General features: G+C 35.1%; 1 protein-coding gene across 1 annotated transcript in view; it reads right to left on the bottom strand.

Annotated features, from left to right (window-relative positions):
* The window catches only part of DIAPH2 (diaphanous related formin 2), a 247,897-nt gene that overhangs the window by 51,449 nt on the left and 176,431 nt on the right, over positions 1 to 20,017 (bottom strand). The window contains exon 27 of the mRNA XM_074147988.1: positions 12,689 to 12,784. Within this exon, the coding sequence (XP_074004089.1) occupies positions 12,689 to 12,784 (96 nt within the window). The remainder of the gene's footprint in view (positions 1 to 12,688; positions 12,785 to 20,017) is intronic.

Genomic DNA, 20,017 nt, shown 5'->3' with positions numbered 1-20,017 from the left:
CGATACAATTTTATCCTCCATTATACTTTATGCGGTCAGAATTAGAGAAATTTTTGCAGACCTTGGACTTTATCTCCATACAATGAAGAACAATTTCTCTACAGGTTTTATGTTCCATTAGATTGCTTTGTTTTTGAATGTTTCATCCTTTCAACTACTTTTCCAACAACAGGAGCTCTAACAGCAATGCAATTCCAGCAAACTGCTAAAACAGCTTTTTAAAAGCTTATACATACCCTTAAATTCTCTCCTCTCACTGCTACGTAAATAGAATAAACTATTTCAGTTGGAATAGACTGTTTCAGTTGGAAGGGACCTACAACAATCATCTAGTCCAGCTGGTGGACCAATTTAGGGCTGAGTAAGTTAAAGCACATTATTGAGGGCACTGTCCAAATGTCCCTTAAACCCTGACGGGCTTGGGGCTTCACCCACCTCTCCAGGAAGCCTGTTCCAGTGTCTCGAGCACCCTCTAGGTAAGGAACGCTTCCTAATGTGCAACCTAAACCTCATCTGGCACAGCTTTGAACCATTCACCATTCCCAGGCGTCCTGTCCCTGGATCCCAGGGAGAAGAGCTCAGCACCCATCTCTCCACGTCCCCTCCTCAGGAAGCTGCAGAGCCACCAGGTCACCCCTCAGCCACCTTCTCTCCCAACTAGACAAGCCCAGAGCCCTCTGCCGTTCCTCCTGGGACATTCCCCTCAGCCCTGTCACCAGCTGGGTTGCCCTCTCAATACATTCAAGGACTTTCATGCTCTTCTTAAATTGCAGGGCCCAGAAAAAACTTTCCATTTCTTTAGCCATGCATTTTAAAAGATTTTTTTTAATAATTTTAAGCACAACACAGAAATAGATTCAAACTCTGTTCACTTAGATGATACGTTGCTACTGCTTTAAAAGAAAATCATGGCTGCCTTCAGTGGAGAGACATCACCTTGTTCTGAAATGTAGATTCCTTAATGATAGACTACATTATTTCAACAGAAAATAAGCATTCAAAAGACACAATAAACATCATTCTGGCTTCCTTCACAGTGGCTGTCCACTAGGAAAAGAAATGAAGGTTTTAGTAAGTCCCCCTTTAAGGTTTTCACTCTAGTAAAGAAGATTTAAAAATAAAATATGGTTTTGTCAAAGGCACATTGTAATGAGTAGTGTTTACACACAAATAAATTATGAAGCATCTTTGAAATGACTGACATAAGTGATAAAGTATTTTTTCAGGAGTAAATCATTAGATATAGTTGGGGTTTTTTTGGTAAGGAAATCATTAATTGATTTCCAAATAGCTGATTCAACACCTTGCTACATTTTAATCAGCCCCCAGTAACAGTGAAATCTAGTTTTGTTCTCAAATCAATTTAATTCAAACTGAAACTATGCATAAGGATCTTTTGTGTCCTCCATCCAATTCTATTTTATCCATAATTCTTGCAGAGTTCAAAGCCACATAATTTGGTAATGTAACGATTACAGAAAGAAAATGCTGTATCCCCTTTAAGTTGGATTTCTCCCTCTTTTACTGAGGAAAAAACTCAAATACATTCTCTTGTCTGCTTAGTCTGACTGACAGCTTCTGCAGAGTGACCTAAGGAACCTTTCGGCCCAAGAGCCTTCACACACATCTCCTGATAAGTGGTGAACTGAAGTTTTACCTTGGGCTTTATACCATAAGCTGCCAACGATATCACTGTAGTTCCAAGGTCTCCAAAAAACCTCACTGTAAACACTTGAGGAAGATAAGCTCCTGCAGGAATGCTGTCAATAACATTGGTTTTCCCCTCTATTATGTTTAGAAATCTGTTAATTTTAAAAGGAAAATAATCCTGACAATAACTGAACATCTTCCATATTTCAGTGTGATATGTCTATTTTCCTTTGTAACTTAAATTTGTAGGAAAAAATCCAGAAAGTCTGACATTCCGCTCTAGTAATATATTCCTGGAGTTACAGGCACATAGACACTATTGTACAATTTTATATACATTACATAATTATTTAAATAGAATCCTCTTCAACAACAGAAGGAATACCTAATGCATTAACAGAAAATGGAAGAAAAATAGAAATCACAGAAAATGAGAAAAAACATAATATAGATCTAATTTGAAGAACTCCAGTAACTTGTTTATTTTTAAGGCATCCATCTGGAAGACACCGTACAGTATGCATGTGGTTTTTAAATAACAACATTATGATGTTATATACTTCCATGAGAGGGTAAAAGAGGATGAGCTAATGCACACACTGATAAATACACTACTTATAATATTCTCACAAAATCTTATAGCCTATATTACTTTTTCCTCAAAAAAAAAAAAAATTCAGGAGTGGAATACACAGAGATCTACTGAGACAAAGACAAGAAGTCACGTAAGAGGTTATCTTCTGCAGTATGTTTTGAAAAGGACTAAGCAAAAATAACTCCTTCAAGGTTAGTGTCTTATTTTTTTTTTACAGAATATAGATCATTGTAGGCTTTACAATTATAGTTACCCAAAATATGTTGCTATTAGAATTATTACTAACCTACATCATCAATATCTGGTTTTATTCATCATTAAAAGTAATGTCACCCTAATTGTAGCACCCTTTAAAATGTAAGAGTATTCAAACTGAAACAATTGAGCAATACAAATGTATTACAATTAACGAGCACCAATAGTTTTTAGTATGTGGAACACTTTTGGAATTAGATATATTACGAAGGTAACAGCTCAGCTACATCCTGTTAAGGCAATAATGTGCAATAATTACAAGAACAACCTGTGCTACGGTTTCAGAAATGTAATGGAGATACTGACATGAGTTGTGTTCAAAATGTTGACTGACCAGGTCTCAATATCCTCCCTGAAATTTAAACTTGCCTGCAGCACAACAGGAGGAAATGTAATCTGACAAAGCGCACTGCCATGCAAAATCAGACCTGTAGTCTTTTAAGCCCAATGTATTATGAATGAATGGCCAAAGATGTTTTGAAGAAAGATGCAAAAAAATCATCGTATAAAACTAGCCAACAACTTGTCAACACACAAAATAAATTCCAAAAATTACATTGTCCAAAATTCCTAGAACAGAAGTCATCAAATTCAGGCCAAACTGATATTACAAAAATCTATACCACAAAATTGGTAAAATTTTACACTTAAGCTATAAGGATCGAAGTTTGTTTATTGGTACTATGCCTCTAATTAACATCATCATAACAGCAAAAGTTTAAGCATAGGGGAAAAAACCCAACCCACAGATCATATAGTCTTATAACTCTAATTAAGACTAGTTTGCTTCCTCAGCTAAACTATTCTACTTTGTCACAGGCAAACTCTTTTGTTTCATGGTATTTTCTGTTGTCTATCATCAACATCTATTCTTTGATCTTGTATTTGCAATAGTACTCTCCAGTTCAGTAGCTTAATCATGCATTACAGTGTGCTAAAAATGCATTAAAAATTGCTCTTTTGCATGCAAAGCTTAACAGGAACATTGAACCTTGACCAGTATCCTATAACTTACAGTATATTTCCATCAGAAAATAAGATAAATAAGAACTACACAAGTCACAGAACAAAATATTGACAGACAAATGTTTACAAGGGATTAATACACCTAAACAGCTCAGCTCTCCCAAAACTTAACCTACTGAACACTATGTAGAACAAAACTAAGAAGGAAAAAAAAAAAAGTTTTTTCCCTGTTGGCGAAACTTTTGAGAAGAAAAATAGTAATATCCTCAAATTACTCTCAGCCGACTTATCAAAAAAAGGCATTCAGGCAACTGCTGAAGGTGGCCATTACAAAGACATCACTGAACCCACCATGTAATAAATCTCAACAAGGTATGCAAGGAACAAGCTGAACATAAATAAAACAAGATTTCCCTTTCTCTGCAAGAAATAAGCAAGATACTTAGCAAGATGCTCCAGAGGGGAAAAGAATGCAATATGCAGCAATTGCCCAGGGTCTGTAACAAACACAGTATCCAGCACATCTCGTAATTGCTGCAGTTATACACAACAGCGCCTATTCTAGGTATTTCTGCCACTCGCCCTGACATTTGCCTCTCTGTAAGGACTTTTCCTCTGTTTAGATTAAGCAAACTCATTATCCAGAATGATTCCATCAACTGAACAATAAGTTACTCCATCTGATTTTATAAATACACACAGAGTAACATTTTAGATTTCTTATAAGCTGATTTTTCCCCTTTAAACACTGTACTGACAGAACGTGATGCCATGCTTAAGAATGTTACATGCTGCATATGACACTTTCCTAAATGGAAAGTGATGTTGTATTCTCCCCCAGTGCACGTCAGTAGTCTGAATGTTTCCCTAGCTAACAGAGAACTACACAGTTCTATCTGGTTTGAATATTTCAACTTTTTTCTTTCCATGTATTTTTGTATACAAAAATGCATTAACTATGAATATTGCAGAGACATTTTTCTAGTTCCACTGTAATGATAAAGCAACATTCCATGCTAGGCCCCAAGAAAACTTATATGCAAATATAATTTCCAGATTCCTAAAAGGCCAAAAAAGATGGACACTACTTAATGCTTTTTAACTTATTTTCTTGATCCACATATTTTTTCACTCCTTCAACTAGTATAAAGAAAATGAAAGAAATGCCTATTGGGTCTTTTGCAGGCAGATGAATTTGCTTTTGCTACACTGCAGGTCACTCAGAAGCCACCACAGTCGCGTTAGTGCAGTGTTTCAGACCCACCAAGCACCTTCACGGGCTGGGATCAGCACTGCCTCAGCCAAACCTAAAGAGCATTTCAAAAACTGACTGGGAGTTGGCTGGCTTCAGACTGGCTGGTTGTTCAGCCTGCTTCTGCCTGCAATATACTCTGGGCTTACGTACAGCTTGATGCATGAAGAAGAGTCAAATAAAGATTTGGGCTTGCCGCAAAGTGAAACTGAATCAGTGAATTTATTACAAGCTTAAAAAAACAATAAGCTGCCAGAGCAAGACTGCTCTTTCAGCATAGCCTAGCACCCAGTGCTAGCTTTGAAAGACGCAGAACCACGGACTGTGTTTACTCATCCATTAAATGATGGAAGGGGGAACAGTGCCCACCTCTATAGAGCTTTCTGATTTTCAGATAAGGACAACACAATGACTACAGAATAATACCACCAATACCCTGTTTAAAACCCATGCCTTGTTTGAGTTCAGAATAAAACACAGGGTGGGGCAGGAATCCATTAGACTGCTATTAACAAACCTCCCCCCAGATCAGAAGCTTAAAATATTGAGAACCTACTGTAATTAAAAGATAGAAGACTAGTTTCAGGGCAAAAGTACTTCAGATATAGTACTGTAAAAACAAGTTGCTGGAGGAAGTGGTTAAGACAAAGATGGTACAGTATGTTCAAGTCACCTTGACTTTTTTTTTTTTGCAAATCAGAGACTTAAAATGGAAAAGTAAATAGAGTATTAAAAAAAAAAAAAGTTAAGTTGGTGGGTTAATTGTCAAGTCCATATATAATGTCCTCCTACCCCCTTCTTTTGGCAGAGCTTTTCTATCATTTTCAAAGCCAATGTGCATTGCGGTAGAAAATTTTTCCAATAGAAGTGTTTCACAATAATTGCGTGATAACAGTGTCAGCTCGACAAAGAAAATTCAAATGTCCAAATGGAAATTAAATTAGCCTTGCATATCATTCATTGCTACTCATGTAGTTGGTAAATGAATGCATGAATATCCTTTCTCTGTGTGTAAAATAGTTTCTCTAACTTCAGCTACCAGATACAGATGTAGCCCAAACTCAACTATCCATCTCTAGAAATGCAGGCCTTAACATCTAGCAAGACATAACTCATTAAAATAGAACCATTTTCAGATTAAGTGTGAATTAAAAAAAAAAAATAAAAAAATTCAGAACCATGGGTGACTTTCAACTCATACAAAATTCTACCACGTGAACTTCACAGCCTCCTTCTGGATTACACTTTTAGAGAGGCTGGTTACTATGAACCATTTTCTGGTTCTCAGAAAATGTCTTTTAGTTCTAAAAATCTATTTCACAACATAGGACATTCAAAAAGGCTTTTGGAATTCTAAAGGCTCTTAAAAGCTTCACAAGCAACTGTGCCAAATCAACTCCCAGAAAAAGAAACTCCATAATGTACACTCTGTATGAGCTCCATAGTTGTTCTGGGTACCTGCAGAGTCCTATGATAAAACAGACAAAAACAGCTTTGAAGAAAGCAATATAAGAGTTTTAATGTCTAAAGCAAGTGGCACAGTCCAGTAACTGGCTGGCATAAGCTCAGATGTTCTATGATGCAACTCACAAATGTCATGAGGCTCTAGAATAATCCTCAGTACTTCCATGTAATTCTCATCATCATTAATGGACATGTTTTTACTTCATGCTATGTCTTAAGTCACAAAAAATTAGAACTTTATTTTGGGATCTTAGGACAATTTGATGAGTAAAGTCACAGCAGTGTTCATTTTTTAGTAAAAAATGTTCTGATACTTTCAGTGTAAAATTCTACGTAATGCTTTTCCAGAAGAATTTACAGTGAATAGTTTTCATACTATGCTGAAATGCACAGCATTATGAAGCGCTTAGTTATTATTAGTTTATTCGTTTATTAGTTTATTTTATTAAGTATTGATTTATTAATTATTAATATACATGATATAAATTATTACTTTATTAATCACTGTATTATTATAATTAGTATTATTAGCTATTAAGCATTATGAATGCTTATTCATTGCATAGCAACGAAGCGCTTACACTAATAAAACTAAGGGGCACATAGCTTTCCTTAGCCTTGGGTAAGTTATTGAATGCTTTAGATTAATGACAAACTCAGATGTAATTAGTAACAATTATATGGCACCATCTTTTTGAAGGACATTTTTAAGAACATGTTTATGACGTTGCCATTTCATGGCATATTTATTCAGACAAAATTATTGTCTCAGGAAAAAAGAAAAAAGTAAAATGGCACGTAATAACTTTGAACTAGACAAAGCAGCAGCAATATATGCAAAGTCTAGTGTTCACAATTTCACTTCTCTAGGTCTGTCTAGCTTACTGAGCATTTGTAAGTACTTTACACACTATGTAAATGGGTGAACAATCTCATGCATAACAAGATCAGAGAATCAATTTCAAAGACAACTACCTCAATCTTCAATATTTGCTCTAGAGAACAGTAATTAACACAATGACACAGGTGAATACAATTATTCAATTGTATACAATACTTGAATTTTTGTCTTTGTGTCCATATGCTTATTGGTCATGAGGTGTTTTCAGAGCCTCTTCATTCTCTTCATGCTGAAGGGTGCCGTCCATCTAAAAACCTGGAGAATCCAGTCTAAGTAGGCTGAAGGTTAAAGTCTGCTTTAATTCCTTTTCGCCCTCCCTTTCTCACCATTTCTCCTTCACTCTGCTTGTAAGTAGAATTTCTCTGAAATGCCAAGTAAAACCTCCACATGCTACAGCTGTTGCTTTCATGCTAAGCCACCAGAATAATATATTATCTAATACTACTCCTTTAATTACAAAAATCATAAGCCAAAAGGCATACACAGTAAAAACAGATTACACCACAAATACCTATTTTTAAATAGCTTTGGGACTGTTTATGGAGCTCTCTGGACTAAAGTAATTTGCTAAGACTCGATTTGAATTGTACTATAAATAGTTTTTCCTTATACAAGCCGTATTTATATTTAGCAATAAAAGCAAACTTTAATCTCACAATAATGCCTTGATGGCAAACCCAGTATATTTATTATTAGAGATCCTTGTTTAGCTTTTGCTATTATAGTTGTGATAATTTCAAAGCACTTAGATCGTACATGTAAGTCTCTTCAGTCCACGATTCCTGACTATAAGCAAAAAACCTCCATACTTAATGGTAAAGACGATGACACACTATCAACAGGAAGACAGCAAACAAGGCTACTCAAACACCATTTTCGTTAAGCACAAATCCTGATCTGTTCAAAGTGCACCTACCATATTTTTGGATTTTAACACTGATAAATCTTCTCATCGATTCCCAGACCCATGTAAGCATGCCAAAAATCAGTTTATTTACAAAACTGCCACATACAAAATGACTCACAATGCTTTCAGGAAGGCAGATATGCTTTGACTTAAGATTTTTATTTGAATGTGTTTTAGGTAAATAAGGATTCTGCACCCAGAAACCCAACTAACTCTCAAGAATTTATTTAATAAAATCAATGCAAAGGTAAACATAGAAGTCAGCCTTTTAATTTTAAGCTACATCTTCAAGCAGAAGACCCAAAATTCCTAACACTGTAACATTTTTATTAGAATTTTAAAGAACTTTGATATAAAATATGCACCTACTTTTTATTTTATTTAAAAAAGCATATTTTAAATTAAAGGAAGTTCTGAATGTCATCTGAAAATTATCAGAAGTCATTAAAAAGCAGTATTATTCCACTGCCTCAACTCCTTTTTATCTTACCGAAACTAAACAAGTGGTGGCAGCATTTCAGATGACTTGCATAAAAGATTCAAATTAGTTGTTGAAACTGAACAAGGGAGATTCATTCTTTGTCTCTCAAGCTGTACGGCTAATGTGGAGATAGTAATGACAGTGCAGCAATTTTCAATAAAACTCAGAAGTTCCTAAATTGTCACTACTATCCATCTCACTGTACGGATTTGATTTTGATGCATGGATTAAAAAATAGTTCAAAATATGTGTACTAGGAAACCACATGATAAATATACTTTACACTGAAATCTAAAGCAGAAAGAACCTACATGCATATTCCTTAAGTAATGCTTCCCCAGTAGTGAAAGGCTGCGGAAATAACAGCACGTATTACCACTGCAGTTGCAATAGTCTGGATATATAGGAGAGGAGGGCACTTGCTAAGATATCTCAAAAAATTCAACTTAAATTCCATGGCAAAAAAATTAGCAGCGCAACAGAAAAAAATGTAACAGAATAGTTAGCTCTGTGCAGAAATTTGCTTAAACTAATATTAGAGAGAAAATATTCCTGAATCAGTCTTCTTTAATACATATCATACCCCAAGGTCAGAAAAAAGGTCAGGGATAATTGGTACAACAGCAGTGCTGGACACACATGTTAAACTGGTACCCTGTGTTGAATGCCACCTAATGCCGTTCTTCATTATACTTTCATTCCAATATTAGCAAACTTGCAAAAAGCAAGTGTATTTTTTGAAGATGAAGCAACATTTCTAGAAACTGATTTCTAATGATTATTTTATAGCCTCTATAAGCACATCAATCTACTGAAAAAACAAACTTCATACTTAAGATCCAGTAGCTAGAAACAGTAAAGATATAGTAATAAGCTTAAGTAAGAGAACCCACACAGAAACTTTTTTCTCATTGAAAAGTCCACATAACAAAGAATAGATAAGAGTACAATGAAATGAAAAACTCGGGGAGGAGGACAGGAATTTTTTATTATTGCTTCCAAGACCTGATAACAAAAAGATTTTTACTGGAAAAGTCTGTAGTTACAATGCAACCCATTCAAGTTTAGCTTTTCATTTACAAACACGAACAATGCAGTTAAGCATATTTTAAAGGAGTTTTACTTTTCCAAACCTACCTTTGCATTTCACCAATTTCTTCTGCACAGTAAGAAAACTGCAATATTGAGTCATTTCCCCTGCATAGGGCTGCCATTCTAGACAAGCAGAGTACTGTTCCTTTCCTTTCTCCACCTCTTACCCAGGCAGTCTGTCTCTTACCCTTTAAATAGTTTAAAGACATGACCATGCGAGCACAAATATATGCTACAAGGTACACCAGTGATCTCCAAAAAAAAACTAATTGAACAGGTATCTTTGGTAGAATGACACTTTTCTGGGGTAGTTGTAGGGCTACAGTAACTGGAGCTCCATTATCCAAATGAAATGAGCCCTCCTAAGTCCAACCTACTCCCTTAAAGCTAGCAGCGAACACACACCATTACAGAGGTTTTTCTTTTGCAAAGTTGCAGGTTTGGGATGGTTTTTTTCAGCTAAACTTACCAAGAATGCCACTAGTAATGATGCTACAGATTGCTCCTTTGAGTTGAATTAACTCTGTGAAACCACGGGAAGAAAATACAACAAAAGCCAAAGTTCTCATGGTCTAGTGGTCGTAACCACTGAGAAGGTTGTAACCTTCTACAGTTTTCATTTTCATGCTGAGTAGGTGCAAACGGGATAAGCAAGTTTGCAACAAGACAGGTCTAGAGCATGTAAATGAAAATGTACACAAGTGAACCTACTGTACTGCTGAGCGTTTTGGGGGGCATTTTCTTAGAAGTTTATGGGTTTTTTAGTTTGTTTTGGTTTTAGGTTTTCTGTAAGGAGCTACTTGTTACCGAGTAATTAATGAAACTGCAAAAAGTAAGCAAGTCCAAGTCATTTTTTCTCCTCACTAGATCTAAACTACTAGCCATATATGACAAACAAAAATGAAATCTGTGTCCAAACAGGCAGAGAACAACAATTTTTCTTCTCAGACCAGGACAGCTACCAAGACAACAGATTCAAGCTCAAAACTTTGTGGACAAGTCTAACTTCGAAAATAGGAGCACCTCTTTTTTTCTCTATGTGTTGATGTTCTCTAATATGTTGATTACAGAGTGCATCATGCTATCAATAACGTACAGAAAACTCCTACATTATGCACCATGTATAGACAGTATTATACCATTTGCTATACGCTTGCCAATCACAACCAAATGACCCAGCAAGCCCAAAAATCCCCCTACCTCCTCTTTGCAGAGCTTTTATTTACTTTTTCTTCCTTCCGCTGAACCACAGGAGGCATGGAGTTAACCATTTAATAAAGTCTCACCAGATTAAACTCTCCAGAACACTGGGAGTCTTGATGATACCAATGTGAAAACTGTCATTGTCCCTTCCATTTTTTAAGGAGAGATTTGCAAGTTTGTAAACACAATCCCTGCTTTTTTAATGCTATAGTACACTGCTTAGAGATATCACAGACATATTTTTAAGTGTCTTCTGTTTGTAGACAACGCTAAATGTCATGGATGTTCCTAAATGACATGAGAAAATTTATGTAATAGTTTAAATCAGATACTTGACTGGGACTAACATTTAGTTAGTCTAAATTTTTCACCACCCCAGAAAACTTGACATAATGGTCTTATCCACTTATGAGAAGACCAACAGTTGGCCAGAGCTTGGAAATGGATTACCCAGACCTTTTCTCATAGAAAGTTCCCCACAGACAATCAACTCCTTAAATTTAAAAGCCAGCTCCCAGTAAAATATGAAATTTCAAACACACAGAAGTCAAAGCGATTATAAGAAACAGAAGAGAAATAAAAGGGATTTTTAATTAGCTCTGCTCCCTATTTTTGCAGAGGAGTCACTGGTTTTGGACCTGGATTCAGTCATGTCCTTGGCTTTCTCAGCTGCAGCAGATATTGTGCAATCTCCTCTGGTCCCCAGGAAGCTTTTCTTTGTCACCACCGGGTGACAAATCTCTCCTCAAGCCACAAAACAAAGAGACCATCTCTGACATTGATATTTCTCAAGATACATATAAAAATACATTTTGATCGAGGAGTTCTTTCAGTTCTGATCTGAGAGCAGAAACAAGCTCTGAATTAAGAATGATACTGGAACTGTAGCAGAATTCATTTCCTACTATGAACAAATTATGTATTTTTATTTTTTCAGACACATGGCAAATTAAACGCAATTATATACCATCTTTGCTAACTACATGAAAAAGTGTAGCAGAATTTGCCTTTACTCTTCTGTTCATCTAAAAAAAAATAAAAATCAACCAACATGAATCTAACTCTTGCTCATTGAGGATGAGGTAGATATACATGGCTTATTTATAAAGCAAAATGACTCCATTTTGCCAAACCTTTAGCAGCACATATCCAACATGACCTTTTGATTTTATGCCAAATAATTTTTCAACTGTAAAGTTTTAAAACTGTATTTTTTACTGTAAGACATGTTATAAATGAAAAACTGCAAGATACAATATACTACCATGAGCTTTGAGGAAAAGCAAATGTAGTTCCCAAACTGAATGCAACTGTCATACTGTAAGCAGAGAAGTGAATACAGGAAACACTGCAGTTGCTTAGGCTTCTCTAAAATTGTCCCAAAACCAAATTTGGAGGAAGCACTAATTGCTCAGGCTAAATCAGTAAACCAGACTAAATTCAGTACAATACTATCATCTCCCTCAAGTAAGTAAAGCTACTTTATTGTAATTTGACCTTCATGACTACACACACTATAGCTTCCAACCAAACCAGATAATACCTAAGAACAGTGCTTGGAAAAGACTATCAGACTACACCCAAACTCTTATTGGAGTAAGAAGCTAATTTTTTTTCCCAGCACCACATAAAATAAATTAGTTATACCTATGGCTTTAAAGATTAAGACAAATATACTTTGTGCAGCAATGTTTTAAATGCCATTTCAAACACAATAGGAACCCTTGTTGTATCTTAAGAGTTACCTGAAGATAGAGCTATCATATTAAAAATACATGATCAAAAAGAGCACACTGAGTTTTCACAGTAGCTCAATGACCAACAGTAGCTCAACGGTTTTCAGTGAAAATTGTTGGTAAATCTTTGCAAAATAACTTTTGCCCACTCAGTTCGTAACTGGAAGTTTTTAGAAAGCAGCTTACCTTGTCCTCTTGGTGTTCGTTTCCTGCGATCTCTAAATGCTGCTCCTGACTGCAAAGCTTCAAGCAGACTATCCATCACTCCCGTCTCATCACCCTCTGAAAATAGGGGAAAATAATATTAATCTCAGTGCAACTGAAATCAGACTTTAGAAGGAAAAAAGTAAAAGTGTTGTCAAGTTTACACAATGCTTCCAACTAAGAGTTGTATACATTTTCACGTAATGGATGCTGTCAGTGCTTCAGGTATCACTGTCTAGTTTGTGTATGATGCTCTATTAAGCAGAATTGATGCCAATCCTACTGTTCTTTCAACTTAGAGATGTTATCTTGTGCATTACTGATGACATATTCAGCATGCAGACAGACAGCTGCTGGTGAATGACTGCTGTTTCACTATTAAACTCTTTTAAGACTTTCCTGAAGTAGAAACAGGTCATCTCTTTTTTATTTAATCAACATAAATGGAAAATCTGGTAAAACTGAATGGCACAAAGTTAAGTATTTGCTATACTGCAAATATTTTACATATCGCCTCCTGTCCTCATGATGCATTAAATCCTGGGAGAAAAAAACAATTTATCTATAGGACATGTGAGAATACATACGTCATATGCTACACATGTAACACTACACCACGGATGCTCTTAAGGTAAGAAAGAAGAGGGGAGAATCATGCAGTGAAAGTAGGTGGCATAGCATTTCCTAAATACTGAATTTTACTTGTGCTACATTTTTCTCTTGTTTTTTTCATATTCAAGCTAACCCGTACCCTTTAAATTGGTGGACTTCATGGTGCATTATGGAAATCTGGGTAGAATTATTATTTCCTTTTTATGAATTTAAGTCTTTAACTTCCTTGGCATTTCAGTCAATTAATAACAGTTCATAGCAGCATTCAACAGCATAAAGAAACAGAGGTCAAAGAACTGCTATGTTAGAAAACTATTGATGAATACCTCTTTTTCTGCTCACATGTCTGCGTTTATAACCCAAAACTAAAATGCAGACTGGACTTAGCAGGTAGGTGGACATTTTATTCATATCTCTCAGACTTCAAGTTAATACAAATTTGCCCATCAGAGTGGGAAGATAATTACTTTATGCAAAAGATTTACACTACAGTAAAACGCTTCTGACTCACAGCAAGTGTAGGAGGTTAAATGTATATTTCAAGCTCTCAAATGTTCAAATTTAAAAGCAGCTTATTAATGCAAAAGGTATTCTGCCCTGGTTCTCTACTACATTTACATTTATTAGACTAAATCCAGACCTGATACAAGACCACACCAATCCTAAAACAGTACTTGGTTCAAATTTCTACATGATGATCATCAGTGTAAGTACTTGATACAGTTAAATTATACATCAACGTAATTTAAACCATTATGTATAATATACAACACATACATAAAGTTCTCTCCAGTATAAGATGAAAAGCAGAAGAGCAAGAATAGCAACCAGCAAGACTCTGAAATTCCAGTTTTAATTACATTCCAACTAAAACCCTTAAAAAACTAAGCTCCTGCAAAACAAATAAGTAAATTAACTTCTCTCAATTCACATTCAAATATAATAGGCCAGAATCTTGTCTAAAGCGTACAACGTAATTATTTTCCTTATCCTACACTTGCTTAGTAATTGATTTATTGTTGGCTCAGTATTAATTTTATTTTCTAAATCAAAGGTCTGTGAAAACACTTTGCCCAAAGTAATACACAACAAGTTGGTCTGAAATATTTAATTAATACAACTGTAATACATAAAATTAGTTAATATGTTAGAATATTTTATGTATAGAAAAAATGCATTCTATCTTCATTAAAAATGAGAGTTGGCAGAGTTTATTTAAAAAGATAAAAATCCTTCAGTACTTTACACATGTTTATGAAGCCTTCCACTTCTTTTTTGCTGAGTGTGCTACTCTACCTGCTAATTACTGCAACTGCTAAAAAACACGCTATTTTTGGCATATCAAAATATACAATATAAAGACACATGAATTAAGGAAGCTGTAGAATACAGCAATGAGATTTTTAACTCCTCAAAGTAAAATTCATGCTACGTCTGATCTCAGCACTGCTTCTTAATCAAAGTTGTCAGGTGATTAAGTGGGAACTGGACAAAGTAGTGCATTTTCAGTTAGCCTTCATTAAAATCCCTAAATAAAATTCAGCATAAATTTCAGACTTTCCGTATAGTTCTTGCTGAGTTACTTGACATATTACCAGCTCTCTCCTTCATTTGCCCACCCCCCTTTTTTTTTATATATATACTACCTATAGCAACTTGTAGACACAAATCAGAAACGAAGACAAAAACTATAGGAAGCTTCTAAACCGATAAAATTATTGCCAACAGAAATTGTCACTAGAAATAAAATACATAATGCTTATTTCCCTTTTAGACATACTCCACTGTACACAGGGATAGGAGTTTCACCTGGAACAAGTAATTTTCTTCCTTTTTCTTTCTTTTCCAAGTTGGTTCCCGACATTAAAGAGACAGCAAATGTATGCACGCACGCAAAAAAATTGCAACCTGTTCCCATCTTAAGACTGGCTCTGTAAGACTTTGATTAGCCTTATTAAAGAGCCAGATTCACTGTAGGTATTAAGCAACTGAAAAGGCAAAAAAACTCTTAATTGTTATTTGATGTGTTAACACAAGCCCGACTTGCTTTTATTTGGATTTCCCACTAATATTCTATTGCAGAGCTGCTTTAGCACATACAATCTCTTTTGGAAACGGGTGTGGTTTTAGGAGGTTAAAGCAAGACTTGTCCTCTCATGGGGCCCACAATTTAGATCAGTGTTAGCTGACAGATTTTGGCCACTTTCAATAATAACTATGAAGACAAAAATAACTCTCTTCTTCCATAGAACAGCACTATTGCTTTGTACACTGCTGAAGAGCCCCAAGCAAGCTGAGAGGTACAGAGAAAAAAAGGATATGCTACAATGAACAAATAAAGTCACATTTGAGATGAGCAGGCAATCTTAGTATCAGGATACATGAACTTTTCATAATTTTTGACCAGTTATAGGAAACAGAACAGAAGAAGGGAAAAAGAAAAATCCACTTATGAATGTCAAGGAATTGTCATATCATGCATTTATAAACAAATTTGCTGTTTATAAAGGCAATACTCTGGATTTCATACTTCGCTTTTATAAATAACAACAGAACTTAGATGAACTGGTCATAAGAAGCATTTAGTATTTGTGGTCAGATTTTTATGGTAAATGACATTCTAAATATTAGTACTGTGACACTAGACCGCCAATTTTAAAAAAGGAGACCTTTGGTAGACCATAAAAGATTAAATCAGAAACTGAAGATCTGGATGTACAATAGGGTGTGGGGTGAAGTATTAAAGACAGTATTATAAACAGAACAGTGACTATTGCTAGAGATGTATAATAATCCCAATATGGTCAGACTGAGCGAACTTTTCACTTCAATGTTAATGCACATAAACAGTACTACCCCTTGGAACAAAGATAGATAAATGACTATGGATGACTAATGCCAAATCAGCTAATATAAAGTTCTCTCTGCTGATGTGGAAGGAAATTGCACATCTCTATGAAGTTAACGTACCATTTGAAAGGGCCAAATACCTACTATTATTGTGATTATTATTTCAGAATAGCAAATACAGAATTTGTTTACAAGAAAAAACCAAAACATTAGCTGGGGAAAAAAGGTATGATAGCTTTCATCTGGAAGTATGAAAGGCCTTTCAAATCAACTTTGAAGACAACAGAACACAAGACAGATTATGTTCTGTCAGAGATATTAGACTAAATTTATGGTTTATGGTTTCTGTTAATGCAATATGCTGCACTTGGCTAGAAAAGTTCTCTCTCATTTATCTGGTCTTCAACATTTGATATAATGGCTGCTTAATTAATTAGTAGAAGGTGCAAAAGACAATCATCAGTAAACTATCTGACAGTAATAACAAAAGGTTGCTTATATATGTTTTAACATTTGAGAGCTTATCAGCTGAATTTTTCTGAAAACCTAATTAGTGGATTTGTCTTAACAGAGGACATACAAATAGGAAATACTACCATTTTGGAAGATCAAAACAAGTGTAAGATTTGGAATAATAAAATAAATGAAAATAATAGAAATAGAATGAGTGTGTATGACTTCAGGTGAAAGCCAGAAGCTCCTCATTAGGGAATGACCAAGAGCTCCCATATAAAGAGGTGACCAAAGAAACAATGATGAATCACCAATCTTGATCAGTGTGTTAAGTTGGCATACCCTATTTACAGTAGTAGTGGTATACAAGCTTGATTGTGGCATTCAAAGAAGAAAAATCACAACTGGAAAAGCCTTTACACTAACCAACAGAGTGGATTCTAACAAGAAATGCCTAAGGCAGCACAATGTCTTTAGACTACATAAAGCAGCCACTGAAAAGGGGTATGACAATCTCTGTCTGCACTCAGAGTCTGTACAGTACCAAGAGAGAAAACTTATCCCAACAGATAAATTCCCCAAGAGAGGGCTGTTTTCGTACAGCAGCAAATAAGAAAACATTTTGGCTGAGTTAGTGGAAATATCTTTGCAATCAAAAATTATGTTTTAGAATGCATACACAAACAAGACTGTGGGAATAAAGAAGTCGAGGTTTTAAGGGTGAAGCAAAAAATTCTGAAAGGAATTACATGACATAGCACAGGCAATAGCAGGAGCATAAGTCTAATGATTTTTTCCATCCACTGTACCTAAAAGATCAATCTGCAACTCCTTATTGATGGCGTAACATTAAAAAGGGTACGTGACAAAATGGGCAATGAAGAATACAAGAAACCAATTACTGGAACTTAGGCTGCTGCATATGTTACAGCGTGAAGAACACAATTCCTGGGTATCTGTAGTCATCAACTAAGCCTTTACTTCTGAGCAAGTATTTTTGTTTTCAAATGACTTCTAGGGCAGATATGGCCTTTATATTCCAAATAATAATTGGTTGTTTAGAATATTTATCAAGACAAAATATATTAGGGAAGTGTACAGTCAGGTATAACTAGCCTGTCTTGTTTTTTCTCCATATAACACAATGAATTCAAAACTTTACAACCAATTAGCATTTTAAAGTACTTCCAAAGAAGTAAATATCAGATAGAAACCAAGCATATAATCTGCTTCCAGAACATTATTTTTAAACTTCAGCTTTCCAAAGATAGATAACCCATCCCAAACTCAAACCATTCTTTATATTTTATCTATCAGCAAATGGCACTTGAAGATGGAATGACAATATTAACTTCAATTATAAATATTTAGAAATAAGGCAGGAAAAAATATTTTCTAAAAAGGTAAAATTAATGTAAACGTGCCTCTGCATGTGCAATACTATTGTAGAAAAGACTTCAATAGTATTACACAATCCCTAATCCTCCCTTTGTAAAACATAAATTCAAGATTTAAAAAACCAATAATCAATACATGAAGGACTAAAAGTTTCAAGCATGCTTTTAGACAAGTCCTGATATCACTGACTGAGTCTCCCTTCTGCTTTGTATCTACTTTATATTTTTTAATTGTCACCCTCCTTACATGGAAATCTCTCTTTGACAAGTACTTAAGATAAGACACAAGAAAAAAAAAATAAAGATGCTTTGCTGTTCTGTATGTCTTATGGTGCTTGCATCCACTGTATGAGAATTTGCATAAAATCTTCAAACAGTTAACACGGTCCAGAGAAAAAGCTCATGAAGCACAACAGGTCTTTTACCCAACACAAATAAGTGTACGGAGCTGACATTTAACTTACCTCTGGAACACAGCAGAGGGATTAGAGTATCTTCCCTTTTCAAAACAATTATTTGAAACAGCCTGCTCTTGCACTGTATTATTCCTGTATCTGACAAAGATGTAGAACTAAGATTCCCCAGTACAAGTAGGTAATTTATTTTAGTATAATCTGCACACTGCTAAATTAACCATGTGGACTGTTTTATAAGGGTAGAAAACAAACATTTGAGAATAATGAAGAATGTTTATCTTATTTTTCACAGAGCAAATGCAATCCTTCACCTGCTTCTGTAGCCATTTTCTCTTTCAACAGAATTCCTCTGAAACAGAGGAACCATTTCAACACAGAGATGAAGATAAAATATTTCCTTTGCTATCACTGTTAGCACCTTATGAAATATGACTCTTAAGGTAGATTTAGCATCCTCTTTGTCCATACTACATTCCTTTATCACTTCCTGACAAATATCATCCAAACATCAAAAAGAGACCCCAACATCCATACGTCCCGAGATTAAATGCAAAATAATGTTCTTTTCTGTTTATAATTCTTATCATTAAAATGAAAATTGAAGTTGACAAAATATACAGGTATAGTATGATTCTTTTGTGAGCCTGAGTAGCAATAAAAGCTACAGCTGAGCCAGGACAAAAGGATTTACTGTCTTTTTTTTTTTTTAAATAACTGCTGCTAATATTTCATATTGGAAACCGAAATGTGTTTAGTCTGTTGTAGCCTATGAGACTTCTGAAGTCATTCTTGCAATTAAAACAACGATGCTGAAAGATCACACTAGAAAACATGTGATAGTGCTCTGTTTAGTACCTAGCCTGAACTTCGAAGGACAAGTGTATGTAAAATCAGAGCTCTTTCATAGACTTCACGTAGTGATGGGAATATTTAACTTTTTGGGTTGCCTCTGATTCAGCAGGCATTCTTGAACTTGCTTCGGTGGTAGTGGCTGGCTCTGATGTTTTCAACTTTAGTTTCTCTTGACTAAACAATCGCACTGAATTGTTCTAAAAATAGGTCCTTACCTTCTTCAAGGAAACAAGTATCAACTTCCCTGAAGCGAAGCTCATTCCTATAAGCTATTTTTTAAAAGAATTTTAAAAATATTTAACTTCTTTTTTTGCTCAAGTATTTTTTTGAGAAAAAGCACTGAAAGATTTTAACTTACATACTTCCTCTCCATTACACAACAAAAAGAAAGAACAGATTTAAGTGAGGTCTTAAAGTAAATTTGTAAGAGGTAAGAGGTTTTATCTAAACATGACCTCCTAATGTCAGCTATATTTCCATGCACTAAATAAACAATCAGGGTTTTCTCAGCTCAAAATGTTCAGTACGTACTAAACAAGAGACTCAGAAATGTAACCTTCCGATTTAGATTGGAAGAACTAGAAACATGTTGAGACCAATTTTCAGTTTCTTTTTGTGGCCTCTACTGCAGAATGTTTTACCTCAGCCCTCAGCATATCATCATCTAACAAAAGGTAGGAATCTTTTAGATAGATTATTATCTTCCAGCAGGAAGGACCTTCATGATGACT

The sequence above is a fragment of the Numenius arquata genome, chromosome 5, assembly GCF_964106895.1.
Source record: "Numenius arquata chromosome 5, bNumArq3.hap1.1, whole genome shotgun sequence".
NCBI classification, from domain to species: domain Eukaryota; kingdom Metazoa; phylum Chordata; class Aves; order Charadriiformes; family Scolopacidae; genus Numenius; species Numenius arquata.
The sequence above is the reverse complement of the archived record's forward strand: the minus strand, read 5'-3'. Positions and strand labels throughout refer to the sequence as shown.